Raw genomic sequence first — 15,254 nt, 5'->3', positions numbered from 1 at the left:
GTGCGTCGCACCGAGAGAGGGTCGACGGCGTGACTGATGCAGAGATGCATCTGGTTGAGGGGAGGCTGGGCTCCGGAGTTTTAGCGCGCAGCGCAGCAGGGGGCTTACACTGAGCGCAAAGCGAGCGGCAAGAGTGGATTAGCGGAGCACACGTGTAGAGGCACCACTGGGACAGGGAACCGGCCTGGTGGCAGGCAAGGACGAGGTTGGCACCGGCCGGGTGGCCGTATACAGTAAATCACAGCGCCATGCCGATCTGTTCTAGCGCCAACGGCCCCAGTCTTTGGCGGCCGTTAGTAGTGAGAGCGCGCTAACTGCCCGACCCAGACTGGCAGATACGCACGGATACTCTGTTCGCTGCCAGCCGGCAACTTGTGGCGACGTATCTCGAATGTATCTGTCGCTCCGTCTTCCCGGGACGCTCCCGAACCTCAGCAGGGCCCAACCAGCACAGCAGAGCCTACGACGTACGAACATCGTGCCCTCTCGGTGCTGTGTTGCTGTGCCACCATGGGAGAAGGTCCGACTGCATGCTATCGGACTGTCGGGAGATTGAATGGAGCGGCTCTACGGCCCCTTGCTATAAGATAGGCGTAAGATTTACAGTTTCAGGCGACGTTTCTTTTTTCTTCTTTCCCCCTATTTCTTATCCTTTCTCTCTTTCTTTTCTTGACCTTCCCACGGACCGGGTGCAGAGCGTTGAACAAAACATGGGGAAAGGAAAGGAGGGTAGGACGACATATCCTAAGCTGTCCTTCTTTTCTATCTCTCACAAGGTGGATCGCAGAGTCCTCCAGATGCATAAACTATGACGTAGTCTTCGCTTGCGCACTGCCAGAAAGGCCAAGGTTGTACCGCAGCACTTCGTACAGCAGTCCTTGGCCTTTCGCATTGGCGGCTCTCCATCTCGGCTCTCTCCGGCCTTCGGGCCTCCTTGGGCTCGGCACTGGAGCAGGAGACGCACATGTGCGATACTGTGATATGTGATGTGCTTGCAGATAAACAGGCGCATGTCGCGACCCGGTCTATGCCCCTATGCCCCCTTGGGGGACGGGCTGCCAGCTGGCAACGTTGCCTGCTAGTGCCTACTCATAGTGCATCTTTGCGCATGGACTGTGGTGTGAGGTGGTCCAAGTGCGAACTCTTACGGGGGGGGGAGTCTGCTGGCGTCCCGTCCCTCTGGCTCTGACTTCTGCACATCCCCTCTACCCCGGCCGCTGTCTGCCAGTCATGCCGTGTGCCGTGTTCCGCTGTCCCTGCCTAAGCTCCATAGTATCTTCCCTTGCTCACGTTCGCAGTATTGCCCCCTCCCTCGCTTCTGCTTCCTTGGGCAGCAAGACGCAGAGGGCGAATCTGACAGCCACCCTGCCTTGCCGAATTACATCAGCATCGCCGATGTGGGTGGTGGAACAACAGATTCGGCATGCCGTCCGAAAGGGGGAGGCTGTGCTGTGCAGTATGCTGTTATGTACTCGTAGACGGCCTGGCTCCAGCGAATGTCGTTTGGCCACGTTGGGGCCGTTACTTCTTGCTGCCGCATTCGCCTCGCACAATTCATCGCGCCAAGAATCTTACGAGCATTTGTCGATTGCACCCAATATCGCATCATTGACAACGCTGTCCTTCCGCGCTCTCTTCTGCCGTTGTATGCGCCAGACGGAACAGATGTCAGTCATCAGAGCCGCAGATCCTCGCGACTTTCCGACCACGGAGCACACAGCACAGAGTAGATGACGCACACGGGTGGTATTACATATAGATTTTGTCATGTACATGGTCTTTATTGCTGTAAGGGGGGAGTGTGTTCTTAGGAAAGGGATGAGCGCGGGAACGGGGGCTCCATTGCACCCAACACCCGGCTTGAAAAGCAAGGCTGACCTGACCTGGCTTTCCATTATCCAAGCCGTCATCTGCGGCTGCCAATAGGGCAATGCCGCGCAGAACGTTGCAGGCGATAAGAGGGACAGGCAGAGATGCATGTTCCCGCTTGGCTGTCGCTCCTCGCCTTCTTCCGCTTTTGTTATGCATGCATGATGTGGTGCGGATGTTCGTTTCCATCCGCCCCGTCCAAGTGCTGCCGATCAATCATCCTTGTCCTCCTTCTCTTTCTCGTCGGCGTCGTGCTGCTTCTTCCACTCGCAGATCTTGCACTTGCTGGCCTGGTCGCGGTCCAAGCCAGCAAAGATGATCTCAAACACGTCCTTGTACCAGCCGACAGGCCGTCCTTCGATCCCTTCCTTGATGTTCTGCGTCGATGTTAGCCTCGGGACCAAGAGCATCTGCTCCCGCCGCTCGCTCGCAAACTCACCTCTGGCAACTCCAGCCAGTCAGACAGGTTGTCCTCTGGAAATACCACCAGCTTGCACCCGGCCCGCCGCGCTGCGATAGTCTTCTCCCGCAGACCGCCAATCCGCAGCACCTTGCCCGTCAGCGTCAGCTCGCCCGTCATCGCCACCGTCGGGTCGATCGGGTAGTCCAGCGCCAGCGACAGCAGCGACGTCGCCATCGTGATGCCCGCCGACGGCCCGTCCTTTTGTACCGCGCCTTCGGGCACGTGGACGTGCAGCTTGGCTTTGTCGAAAAAGTGGTTGTCCGGGAACTCCTTGACCATCATGGCCTTGGCAAACGAGTACGCGATCGTCGACGACTCCTTCATCACCGCCTTGATGTTGCCCGTGATCTCGAGCGACGGCCGCGTGCTCGGTCGCAGCGCTGCCTGCAGGATCGTCTCCACATACATGGCTGCACCGCCCATCTGTGTCCACGCCAGGCCCATCGTCACGCCCGGCGGCGTCACGTCGTAGAGCCGGTCCGACGTGAACACCGGCGGTCCGACGTAGTCCTTGAGGTTCTCAGCGTCAATCACTACGTGCACAGACTCCGGTACCTGCAGTGCCTTCCGTGGCTTCTCCGGACCGGTCGTCGAGGTTGTAGTTGAAGTGGCCGTCGTGCTCGTCGTCGAGCTTGTCTCGTCTCCAAGAACCGAATCCAGCTCGGACGTGCTGTCCTCCGTGGACGCCGTCGATTCTGTCTCCTTGCTCTCCCCGGCGGAGCTGTCTGCTTTCGCTGCTGCCTCCGGAAGGCCTTCCTCGCCGAGCTCTTGCACGATCTTGAGGGCAGACTTGCGGTACACCTTCTCGATCTGCTTCTTCAAGTTGCGCACGCCGGACTCGCGGCAATACGATTTGATCAACTCCTCGATGGCCGAGTCGCTCAACGTCACATCCGCATTCTTCAGCCCGGCCATCTCTTTGGCTGCCGGCGCGAGATACCGCTCGGCAATGGCCCTCTTCTCGTCCGACACGTATCCCGACAGCCGGATGACCTCCATGCGGTCGAGCAGCGGCCGCGGGATAGTGTCGGTCATGTTCGCCGTGCAGACGAACAGAACCTTGGACAGGTCGACCGGCACGTCCATGTAGTGGTCCAGGAACGAGCTGTTCTGCTCGGGATCTAGCAGCTCCAGAAGAGCCGACGACGGGTCGCCTTGGTAACCCTTGCCGATCTTGTCAATCTCGTCGATGAGGATCAGCGGGTTCTCCGTCTGGCACTTCTTCAGTGCCTGGATCACCCGGCCGGGGAGCGCCCCCACGTATGTGCGCCGGTGTCCCTTGATCTCGGCCACGTCCGTCAGACCGCCAACGCTGAAGCGGTAGTACTGCCGGTTGAGCGCGCGCGCAATGGACTTTCCTATGCTCGTCTTGCCCACGCCCGGCGGCCCTACGAAGCAGAGAATCTTGCCCTCCACCGTGCCCCGGAGCTTGCCGACAGCAATAAACTCCAGAATCCGGTCTTTGACATCCTTCAGCCCGTAGTGGTCCTCGTTCAGCACGCCGACTGCGTTTTGGATCTCAAAGTTCTCCGCACTCCGCAAGCCCCACGGAATCTGTGTCAGCCAGTCCAGGTAGTTCCGGGTCACGTTGAACTCCGATGCCGCCGGCTCCAGGTGGGCGAGCTTGTTGATCTCGTCATCAAACACCTTCCGCACCGCCTCTGGCATCGCCAGCTTGTCGGCCCTCTCTTTGAACTTCTCGACCAGCTTGTCTTTGCCGTCAGACTCTATTCCCAGCTCCCGCCGGATGCCCTTCATCTGCTCCATGAGCCAATACTCGCGCTGGCGCTTGGTGATCTTGCTCTCGACTTCCCGCGTGATCTTGGACTGGAGCTGGGCATTCATCAGCTCGTTCTTGAGCACCACAAGTGCCTTCTGCATCCGCTCCTCCACGTTCAGGCTTGACAGCACCTCCTGCAGCTCTGCCGGGTCACCTGCTGACACAGCAGCCGCAAAATCCGCAAGCTTTGCTGGCTCTGCTGTCACGTGACCCGCCGACTGACTCATCGAGAACGTCGAAATCTGGTCCCGGAAGAGGCTGTTCATCTGCGCAACCTCCTTGAACACGTTGACAATCTCGTTGGTGACTGCACGGATCACGGGGCTCCTGGCGTCGAATGGTTCCTCCGTCAGGTTCTCCACGTTGACGAGGCTGACGTCGAACTTGCGGAGGAAAGAAGTCGGCTCGTACGGCGTGGCTTGCTTCTGGACAGGTGCAGGCGTCTCGCTCTTCGCAGGCACAACCACCGCGCTCTCCTCAAAGCTTGCCACAACGTCACCCTTCTTTTCCTCGGGTTGTGGCTCCTCTGCCTCCGTCGCCTTCGCTGGTATTGGCTCCGGGACAGCTTCGATGCTAGCCTGGTCGTCGCTTGCGGGTTTATCAGCCTCGACTACAATATCAGCAGTGCTGGTGTCGGCACCAGATCCAGGAGGGATGAGAGTCGAAAGGCGAATGCGCCGGTGTGGGTAGAGAATAGCTGTAAGGCCCGTCGCACCCTCGCCATGAAGGGGAAAGGCGCTGGTGATTTGGGCAAAGACACCAACATCGTAGACCTCGTCCGCACTTTGTATCACGTCGGCATCTGCGTTCTCGTCCTTGAAAAGAAAAGCACCGACATAAGGCTGTCCTCGCTTGATCATCTCGGTAATGGCGCTCGCAACGTTCGGGTCCTTGATCGTGATCGCCTTGTAGAAGCCGGGGAACAGGGGGCGCTTCGCGATCGGAATTGCCATCACCTGAGGATACACGTCCGGGACAATGGGCTTTTGAAGAGCTCGGTCGGCCGACTTCCTTCCTCTCCGGCCACCATCACCCGATCCGCCATCGCTTCCCGCGCCACTCGATCCTCCACCGCTTGACGCACCGCTGCTAGCCTTCCCGTCAGAAGGCTCCGAGTTTCCTTGATTGGCCGCCGCCGGGGGTTCAGACCCGGACTTGGCAGCCTCTGACTCTTCCTTTGGCTTTTCCAACTCCGTCTTGGATGCGTCAGGCTGTGTTCCGTCCTCCTGGGCTCCGGCAGTAGGCTTGGTCTCGCCCTCTGCGCCTGACGAGCCATCAAAAAATCCGCGCGGACTCTTTTTCTGTAAAGAGGAGGCCGTCGAGAAAAGTGCCAAGGTCGGAAGCTGTGTTGTGGCCTGGGGATGAAGGCATTGCGCAGGACTGCGTGGCGTTGAGACCAGAGCAAGTCTTGGTCTTGCAGAAGCTGTAGCTGTCGTCAACAAGGAGAAATGAGCTGGTCTAGGGTATCGAATGGCGCCCCTGGCTGCGAGTCGCCGCACTGCATGTTGTCTCAGCATGCTGGGCAGCCGGAGGGAAGCTTTCGGCGGGCCGAGAAAGGACGAGAGGAGACGACTCGATCCCTAGTTTGCTGACAATAGAGGCTCACAGTGCCGGCAGGAATTAGAGGATTGTCGCAGAATGAGCCCACCTAGAAGCCTCGGGGTGAGACAGAGACGACGAGGAAGAAGAAGGATTGTGTGCAGGAGACTCGCAACAAGGTCACAGCCGAGATGTCGCGAGGCGTTCGTGGCAGGTCCACGACCCGTTTTTTGGCCCTAATATTTTCCTGGTTCGTGGCGACATTCAAGCCGATGTGGCTCCGCAATCGCCGTCTTACAGCGCAAAATCTTAATAATGCACGGTCGAGGTGCCACTACATCCCGCTAAGCTCCGAAAAATAGGCGCTGAAAGGGCCCAAGGCAACAGCTTGCACACGCATTAATTTGCGACGAGGCTGTATTTCTAATGTATAGAAACTCGTAGAAAGTGCCGCTGTGCGCCACAAAGACGCTTTAATCCCTGCGATTTACTTTCGTCTTAGGTGCCTCCACACGTGACCCAATTCTTCTCTACGCACCCATGGCCAATGTTTTGAGCAGGTGCAATTGGGGTTTGGGCTGTTGCACAGAGCGTGATACGTGTTGCAATCTATTGAAGTTGTAGAATGACTGGATGCGAAAAGCTAACTGAGGTCGAGCGCATTCAAAATCAGTCAGATCGCGGGGAAGCTGTAGCATGCGCCAGCTCATGCCCCGCTAGATGTGGTGTTGCCTGCCTTTTTAGCTCAAAGCGAACCTGATCTTTAAATGTCTACAACCTTAGGGACTATTAAGCCTCTACTGACTCCCGACACGGCTTGTTTCATGCCTCCTTGTGTCAATTGGACATAGTGAGCTAAAGTGCAGTGTTGAGAGGTCTCTTGTTTTCGTTTTCTCTTTATCGCTCGCTGTCTTGGACTAGATATTCTGATTTTCGCAGATATATCGTTTCACAAAGTCTTTTTTTTTCATCTGCTCCCAGTGCACAATTTACATTGTTACATTCCCTCGGGTACCTTCTGCCCTTTTTTGCATCTCTCGTGCTGCCGCTTTCCGCCACACCTATTCCCATCATACAGGCATAATGGCATCCGCGACAGACACTTCAGAAGTAACTGAGTCCGTCTCAAAGCTCACCATTGACCCGAGCAAGGCGGATTCAGCCGCAGCAGCCGAGTCTCAGAAGACAAAGCTCAAGAAGAAGAAGGCTGTAGCAGACTCGTGGGAAGACGAAGAGACATCGTCAGATGATGACAGTACTTTGACATCGCCTCCCCCGCCAAATCATGAGACTAAGGACAAGTCAGCACCACCTCCGAAACCCAGCACTTCTAGTCACAAGTTTGCTGCAGCGCAATCACAGCCCCCTCTGGTTGCTTCCTGGTCAGAAAAGGACGCAGGCGGGGCTGCACATGCACGCCGTCCTGAGAAGACAGATGCTGTGGCCCGCCGAATGATTGCGAGCGCACTGGGTGTTCGTATTCCTAGGCAAACTGAGGAACAGAGGGCGTACGAAAAGTCGCTCCGCGAGGCTGAACGGAAACGGAGAGACGATGAGCGGGCTGCTCTGAAACGGCAGGAGGAAGAAAAAGAAAAAGCAAAGAAAGCCATATGGGAGGACTAAGAGCAAGCATGAGCATGGACAGGAACCCATCTCGATTTTCCACGGCATTGATCAGCAGTGTCCGACAGATCACCCTATTGTAGGCTAAGCCTCTCCTCTGATCTCACTCCTATCCATTTTCCCTCTAAATATACTTAATGGCGAACAAGTGGCGTTTCCAGGATTTTTTCGTAAAGTGAGATGAGCGTGTCTCGGTCATGGTAATTCAGTCAAGCTGCAGTGTTCGGGGAGGGAAGGAGAGGCCGGCCTTCCCAATTGAGGATGAGATGTGATGCTCCAGCTCCTTCATCCGAGTAGCAAGGCGTAACGCCAAGGCTAGAAAACCCACCCTCCTGTTCTGCTCGCTGGTTCCAAAGCATTTGCTTCAGATGGCCTGTGCTGGAGATGCACATAAAGGCCATGGGCCACCGGCTGCGGGTGAGGGCCTCGCGAATGCCCTTTGTGGCCGGTCTTTCAGCTACCAGCAGGCCGATGACCGCCGCCTCTAGAACATCGGTTGCGGGACGTGATCGCCAGCCAGCGGGCGCCCCAATAAACGCGCCCTCCAGTTCCCGTACAAGGTGAGGGCCAATGCGCTGGCCTGCGCCAGCCTTGCACTGCAGTAACACGCGGATGGGAGCATGACTCGCACGCCAGGAGTCACACGGGATCGACCAGACACCAAGCAGATCGATTCCGCGATCGGAAGCACCACCTACGCGCCTCAGATCAAAGCCGAGAGGAGCAAGATGTGTAGCAACAGTGTACTCGAAATGAGTGCCGACATAAACGGTAGACTTCGGGTCAAGGCTGGCCGTTTCAGCATGCTGGAGGAAAGAAGCCAGATCACAATGCTTGGCAGAGCGCGGAGGATCTGGGTAGATCAGCGGCTGCTCTGTTGGTGCTATTTCTGTTGATGCTGATGAGTGCTCTTCCGGGGCCACATTCCCGTCTGCTTCTTGGATGCCAGTGTGGAGGAGGCGATTGAACCGTGGTGCCGTGGACCTGCTACTCAGTATAGATGTAGCAGCCGGGCCGAAGTACAGCTGCCATAACCGGCCTGTCAATCCATGTCTTGAAGCAGCCTGCATGCCATAAACTTCCCTGTGGGTTAAACCGGACAGTGGACGGCGGAAAGGCTTGACCTCTTGCTCTTTTGGGGTCCAACGTGTTGAAAGATGTCTGGCGAAATCTGGACTACTCCCAGCCAATCATCTGTGCAGCGCAACTGGTCCGGAAACAAGTGGCTTTGGCCTGGTTCCCCACCTTTCAGAAGGCTATTTATGTACGATATAGCTCTGTGCTTCGCCGCGCAAATCGGACTGCAGACTCAAACTCCGCTTCTCCCACTTCCTTGAAGGACTGCTTGGAGGACTAGGCACCGCAAATGCCACCCGCGTTGCACTGATGGCAGACAAGAATACGGCAGATAGGTTGTCACAGGTTCAAGACGCGGTTGACCAGGTACGTGAACGCGTTATCGATTTGGCAGGGATGAACCTTTAAGAGATGTTGAGAACCACGAAACTGACAGCGTTGCTTGCCTCTCTAGCTGGCCCACCAGTTCCTTACCTGCCTCTTCTTCCTCGATCGCCACCATAGTCTCCAGAAGCTGAGCCCCAACGATGTCGTCCAGGAGCAGAAGAGCGACAGCAGCCAGCCACGCGCATTGACCGGTGAGACCGCATCATCCCATGCAGCCTCTAAAGCCACAATAGCTGACGATCCTGAATACAGTTGAGCCGATACCGCCAGATGACTTCAAGCAAGGCCAGGAAGAGCTAGCCCGTGACCTCGTCTACAAGGAGCAGCAGATCGAGTTTCTAATCGGCAATCTCCCTGGCCTCGAAAATACCGAGCAAGACCAGGAACGTCTCATCCGAGAACTGGAGGAGGAACTGAAGGTTGCCGAGGCGCAACGAAAGGAGGCCGTGAAAGAGAAGGATGAGATGCTCGCTAAGCTGGACAGGGTGATCCGAAGCATCAAACGACCATGAGCACGCGATGAAGAAACTCGATACCCCTGTAGTGATTGTTTCTAATAAAAAAAATGCCTTGACGGAACTATCTACATGTACGATGGGAAAATCGGTCTTGCAAGACGGGTATGGCTATCCGAATGCAGGTCTATGCTCCTCTCGACAGATCGAGAAACGAGTCACCTTCTCGCCAGCCACCTGTACCCAAAATCAGATGGGCACTGGCTTGAAAAGCTGCGGGAACACTGTTCGCAGATCTTCCAAGTGGCGGATCTGAAACTTTGACGCTTGAGTCTTTGGCGGCGTGACATCGTCTTCAACAAGATGTGCGGCCGTCCATCCTAGCGCCTGTGCGCTCTGGCAGTTCGAATAGGAGTCGTCTGAAAAGGTCAGTGGAGACAAGATAAACGAAAGAACCTACGGCTATGATATCGTGGAGAAGAGGAGAAAGGGGGGTCACGCACCGACAAAATAGCAGTCTTCTGCATTCTGGATCCCTGCCTCCTTCATAGCCCTGTCAAAAGCCGCCTCGTGCGGCTTGCAGACAAGTGGCGTCTTGGAATAATCACAGTACGTAATGCCTTCAAATTGGTCCTCGATTTCGAGCAGTCGCACAACACGCCGCCCATGCGTGACATAAGCGTTAGTGAACAGCCACAGCCGTACCTGACTGCGGTCGATGTCCTGCAGCAGCCTTCTAAGCTGGGGGTTAGGATTGATTATGCCTTCGAGTGGCAGCGCATCGTCGACCTTTGCGTTGTACTCAAGCGGGTCGATCTGATGGTGGCGCACTAGGCCCTCGATAGCCAAGCCGTAGTTCTGATAGTACTCCTTGTGCAGGCGTACGGCATCATCCCAGGGCAGGGACAAGTGTTTGGCAAAGTACTGGTCGATGAGCTGGGCCATGCGGTCATGTACCTTGGCACCTAGGTCCGTCAATAAAGGCGACCGAAGATATGGGACTGAACAGGAGCACGACTGACTCTTTGGGTAAAGACAGTTGTCAATATCACTATAGGTAGACGCTTGTCAGCCGTAGAGTTCACGCAAGTAGCGATCGACGAAGAGGGGCTTCAATCTTACAAGAAGAACACCTTTTTCGCCGACTGAGGCTGCGCCTCTCCAGAGGGAATCGCCGTGTCTCCCATTGCTGAATACAGGCTTTGGCTTGTATACGCGATGCATGAGCGGTGAAAAGGATGTTTGTAAAAGGTGCGCTTTTAGTATGACAAACCTGGGTTTGTAATTGCCTCGTCCAGTTCTCAGATATATGTCACGTGTTTCTAGAGAGACATTTAGTTCGATGGTGCTCCGTATATTCAGGTATTATATACATATCTGTCTGCTAATAACTCGATCGCAAAGGTGTAGCTCTCGCAGTTTTGGTGAATAACGGACCCGAGCCAAATATTGGGGAAAGACGGGCTGCTCTAATAAGCTCATGCTCTCGCCATGCAGCTCAAAAAGATTGACTCCCATCTTCATATGCCTGCAGGCTGCGTAAGAAATACCCACTTCTTCAATTGGTCAGTGCGGAAGCTGCAGAAAGGACGCTAGTGCGGCCTGGTCGCGACCTTCCAAAACCAGGCTACTTTTTTTTTTGCCCAATTTATTTCGACCACCATTGCAGAAACAACAGAGAGAGCCAGAACGACAACTCTGTCGCGCAAGTTTTCATGAGAGCGGGAAATGAAGCCTGGAACATGCGTCCGATAGTATTACTTGTCGAAGTTGAATGGTAAATGCTCGTCTGGACAATAAGCACATTTCGTCCTAGAACACCCAGATTTTGGTGTTTTTGTGCCCCTAAACATCTGCTTTCTGCTTTATACATTTTTCTTTCTTCCTCTCGCTCCTTTTCATCCTCGAGTGAAAGCGCTTAGAGCAGAAGTATTGACGAGGCTGCATAACGACAGAGAGGGCAAGATGACGGCGCAAGTAGAGACCATGACGGCCACCGACGAAGGGCAGGAGACGTTTGCCAAAGGGGAGCAAGAGCGCATGCTTGAGTTCGAGAAGATCATCAAGTTTCGCGATACCATCACCTCTGGGAAGCACCCCAGAATCAAGGTTCCTACACACCTACTGCCCGCGAATCCTGCCGCCGTGACCTCGAGCACCCGACCGTCTGCCTCCCGTTCAAACGTCGACCACGACGCGTCTGTGACCCAGCCGACAGAACCTGACACATCGTTGAGCAAGCCGCTGTCAAGGAATGCTATGGCACATCAGGAAAACGGTCAGAAGTCGGCTGGGATGGCGATATTTCCAGGCTTGGGCCTCGTTCCCACAGCGCCTGCCGCCATGACTGCTAGGTCGATCGCTGGAGGCAATGGCCGGGAGCTCGCAGGCACAGAGAGATCTCGTATTGGCGAGGCACTTGTGGGAGAGCCTGTGGTTTCTGTTCCCACACATTTCTCTCTACGGCGAGCAGATCTGGAAAAAGCTCTGCTTGAACAGGGAAAGCTGCAGGCCAGTAAAGATGTCCAGCTCAAAGAAGCGCTGCCGGACTTCGACATCAATGATGTCTGGCAAAAGGGCCTTGCCTGCGAACGGACTTTTACACCGGTGCCAGTGGTGACTCTGGGGAGTTTAGCTAACTCGAAGGGCACAGCTACAGCTGCATCGGCAGCAGTGACTGTTGGTTCTGACAGAAACGATTTGTCCGATAATAAGACGTTCTACTCGTCTAATTTTAGCACACCAGAGTTCGGCTTGACGGCCCGCATCCCTGTCGAATCCGTCAACGAAGACGTGTCTATGCAAGACAGTTCGGATTATGAGCCGGAATTGGATGTTGTGCCCTCGCCTGTCGCATTTGCCCAGGCCTTGCCGGCGAGCAGGCCGGACCAACTGCAGCAGTTACGGCAGTCTCAGCAGCCGCCACACATATTGGCAGGACGGCCCTTGCAGGCGCCTACAGCGTACGGCTCAGGCTATCCGGCGCTGTTGCCTGCAATCCCTTCTCAAGGTAACAGTGGCGCCTCAAATCCTGCCGTCTTGCAACAGCAGTGGAATGCTACCCAGCTTGGACAGACTGGGAATGACATGCCTAGGGTGAGCGGGCAGACAAGCACAGGTTCCGGCGAGGCAGTCTTTCGGCAAGCTGGTGAGGAACCGCAGCAGCCCCCGTCGCCCTTTGTACGCGCCCATGACCTGTCACCCTTAGCTCCTCAGCCAACCCACGCTGCGGCGCTGGCTGTCGAGCAGCTATCGTCGGTGCTACAGCGTGGACAGCTGGAAAACCGGGGCACCCCTGCCCAGATTGCGGTGTTGAGAAGGGAGCAGGCCGGTCAATCTAGCCCAGATAGCTCACCGCAGACAGCAGGAAGTCGGGCAACAGACAAAAAGAGAGGGAACAAGAGGAACAACAAGCGGAAGGCAGATCAGGCTGCGACGTTGCCAAACATCAAGCAAGAGCCCAAGTCTCCATCACCAATAGTGGTACCGCCTGTGCAACGGGCACCCAAACGGCAAAGACATGCTACCCGGCACGGACATGACGGCGTTCGGGCTCAGATTGGACAAGAACACGGCGTCCGCGGTAGCTACGCAATGCCGGGGCCACCGCTTCAAGACGACCGAGTACCTGTGGTCTATGAGCGTGCTGCTGCCGAGCGCTATATGCGGCCGGGAGGTGTCGCGTCTCGCCCTGCTGACTTGCAACCGGAGCCGCAGCGACAACTGCAGCGAGACTGGGAAGTGTACGATAGCCGGCAGCCCAACCCCGCTGCGCAATATGCCCCAATTGTCCGTCCGCCTTCCGGCTCGCTAGTCTATGCGCCAGAGCAGTCGAGAACGGACATGCGCCCTGTCAGGGCAGCCTCCCACGCGCTTGTCGAGGTGGCATCGGGGTATTCGCGCCCTACACATGGTAGCTATGCGAGTGTGTACGAACCTGGGCACATGAGTGTGCGGCCAGAGCCTATCATTCTTACGCGGTCCGGATCACCAATATCTGCTATGGCACCGCCGGCGGCACGGATTCAGTACCAGCATCCCCAAGAGCTGCTGCCGTCACCAGCGCGCGTTGTCGTGGATGAGTACGGCCGTGAGTACATTGAGCCACCCAAATACGCGGTTCGCCAGTCGGCTGGGTCTCGATATGAGCCAGAGCTCATCTATGAGCGAGCTGTTCCTGCTGCGCTGCAGCAGCCGCTCCGTGCAGGATCACATATGTCCCTAGCCTACGAAGATGATAGGAGTATCTACCGAAGAGCTTCGCCAACATTCATACAGCCCAGAAGAGTGATCACACAGCCGGAATACGCGACGTACGAACAAAGGGAATACTCAGTGCTTCCTGGCGGGCGTCCAGGCGAAGAATATGCGAATCCACGGTCGCCTCCTCCGGCACTGCTGCCCCCGCAGTATGAGAGGAGGCATGTGGTAGAAGAGCCTCAGCGGGAGTATATGATCAGGGCCCCTACTACGCGGCCGCCGGAACCGTTACGATACGAGGTGGCGCAACCTGGCGGATATATGGAGAGAGTGGGCAGCGTCCGGCCACCTGATGCAGTCCCGCTGGGACCGCTGGGACATGATTTCGGTAGAGCAGGCTTCGACAGCCGTCCTCGGGAACAGCCGACTATCAGCGCATATGTTGGAGGTAATGAGCCGGTGGCGAGAGAGTACAGCGTTCGGCCCGAACAACAGCAACAGCAGCAGCAGCAGCAACAACAACAACAACAACAACAGGCAGCTCTACAGAGAGCATACAGCGTTCGGCCGGGCCAAACACCGTACTATGTGGAACAGCCGGAAGGAGGGTCCATGCCAGGCTACATCTACCCGAACGGAGCTCGGCGAGACGTGTATCAGTGAGATTGTGGTCTGTGGCGTGAAAGGCGGTCGGGTTTTTGTGGGTCATAGGAGCATCGCATTAGTACGGAGTAGACGTGTGTGGCATATTACAATATTACTATTTGGGCGGTTTTGGAAGCGTTTTGTTATCGAAGGCATAATGTCACAAGAACAGGAATTTAAAAAAGTCACGAACTAATCTCACAGTTTCCATATTGGACAAAGCATGCTGCCCCCCCTTTCCGTCTTCTCGCTCTCTCGTTGTTCGTTTCGGCAATGTACTCCGTACTTGGTACTAGCAAGCAGTATTACGGGTCGGATGCGAAATAGTCTAAAAGGATGCTCCGGAGCACAGAAGTAGAGCAACAGATCGACTGTATGAAATACGAACTCGTGCCTAGAGGTGGAAAGCGACTCAGTTTGCATTCAATGAAGCCTTTATTTATTTATTTTATTTATTTTGCTCTGATCGTTTCCTGTCAGACTTTGTCTAGCTGTCGTGCATCTCGACTTGCATGGGGGACCTATCGGGCGGGTACGCCGGTACTGCTCGGAACAGAATCGTCTAGCTTCCCGAGCTGCACGCTGTATGGGTTGCTCGAGTCGGAAGACAATCCAGGCACGAGTCTGTCAGCCATTTCCTACGTCACAAAGGCATGGCAACTGATTATGCAGGAGCTGTACATGTTTTTTGGCGTATCAGGTTTTGCTCTGATTCATATGCAAGACCGTTTATTTTAAGAACGGCGGATATGCCTGACTGGCACTGTAAAGTACTTCTGTCATCTGAAAGCTGATACGTCTCTCTGAATGGACCAGCCCATTTCGCGAAGTGGAGAAGGCAGCGAGGCAGTGCAAGGGGAAACGTATATTGGGACCAGGCAGCCTTGATGCGAGTACTCGTAAATGAGAGACAAGAGCTGACTGGCAAAAAGGAAACGCGTGGGAATTGGAAGGGGGCCCGGCAAGCGATCCCCGGTCTGGCGTTTCCACGGGAGGTAACGCAACGAGCAATATTGTGAACAGACACATCGTTCGAGCTTCTCGGCACTTGCGAGAGGCAAGACAGGCGTACGGGCGCAGCGTCTGTGCCTGATCGCTCTGGCTCCGTGCGTTCTCTGCCGCAGGCCCACGAGCTTGACCTTACTATGCCAGATACGTCATTGCTTTTTTGCATCTGGGAGAGAACGAAGGATGGGTCCGGCATGGAAGTCCTACG

At 55.7% G+C, this 15,254-nt stretch overlaps 6 protein-coding genes across 6 annotated transcripts; 3 read left to right on the top strand and 3 right to left on the bottom strand.

Moving 5' to 3' along the window:
- Positions 1 to 2,081: 2,081 nt before the first annotated feature.
- Positions 2,082 to 5,629, bottom strand: CMQ_3177 (mitochondrial serine protease; the record flags this gene model as incomplete). The annotated part of the gene is made up of 2 exons (XM_014317255.1): positions 2,082 to 2,246; positions 2,309 to 5,629. 2 exons carry the CDS (start codon positions 5,627 to 5,629, stop codon positions 2,082 to 2,084), a joined length of 3,486 nt encoding a protein of 1,161 aa, XP_014172730.1.
- Positions 5,630 to 6,734: 1,105 nt separating this feature from the next.
- On the top strand, positions 6,735 to 7,274 carry CMQ_3161 (uncharacterized protein; the record flags this gene model as incomplete). The annotated part of the gene is made up of 1 exon (XM_014317239.1): positions 6,735 to 7,274. The coding sequence occupies one exon, from the start codon at positions 6,735 to 6,737 to the stop codon at positions 7,272 to 7,274; it is 540 nt and encodes a 179-aa protein (XP_014172714.1).
- A 209-nt stretch (positions 7,275 to 7,483) lies between these two features.
- Positions 7,484 to 8,344, bottom strand: CMQ_2537 (uncharacterized protein; the record flags this gene model as incomplete). The annotated part of the gene is made up of 1 exon (XM_014316615.1): positions 7,484 to 8,344. The coding sequence occupies one exon, from the start codon at positions 8,342 to 8,344 to the stop codon at positions 7,484 to 7,486; it is 861 nt and encodes a 286-aa protein (XP_014172090.1).
- A 316-nt stretch (positions 8,345 to 8,660) lies between these two features.
- On the top strand, positions 8,661 to 9,250 carry CMQ_3234 (med9 RNA polymerase 2 transcription mediator; the record flags this gene model as incomplete). Its single annotated transcript, XM_014317312.1, has 3 exons — positions 8,661 to 8,717; positions 8,806 to 8,929; positions 8,991 to 9,250. 3 exons carry the CDS (start codon positions 8,661 to 8,663, stop codon positions 9,248 to 9,250), a joined length of 441 nt encoding a protein of 146 aa, XP_014172787.1.
- A 192-nt stretch (positions 9,251 to 9,442) lies between these two features.
- Positions 9,443 to 10,380, bottom strand: CMQ_2672 (pyrimidine nucleotidase; the record flags this gene model as incomplete). Its single annotated transcript, XM_014316750.1, has 4 exons — positions 9,443 to 9,612; positions 9,697 to 10,158; positions 10,216 to 10,244; positions 10,316 to 10,380. 4 exons carry the CDS (start codon positions 10,378 to 10,380, stop codon positions 9,443 to 9,445), a joined length of 726 nt encoding a protein of 241 aa, XP_014172225.1.
- A 778-nt stretch (positions 10,381 to 11,158) lies between these two features.
- CMQ_3075 (uncharacterized protein) lies at positions 11,159 to 14,056 on the top strand (the record flags this gene model as incomplete). The annotated part of the gene is made up of 1 exon (XM_014317153.1): positions 11,159 to 14,056. One exon carries the CDS (start codon positions 11,159 to 11,161, stop codon positions 14,054 to 14,056), a length of 2,898 nt encoding a protein of 965 aa, XP_014172628.1.
- Positions 14,057 to 15,254: the final 1,198 nt, after the last annotated feature.

This window comes from Grosmannia clavigera, assembly GCF_000143105.1.
Source record: "Grosmannia clavigera kw1407 unplaced genomic scaffold GCSC_144, whole genome shotgun sequence".
NCBI classification, from domain to species: Eukaryota; Fungi; Ascomycota; class Sordariomycetes; order Ophiostomatales; family Ophiostomataceae; genus Leptographium; species Leptographium clavigerum.
This window is presented reverse-complemented; position numbering and strand designations above follow the sequence as displayed.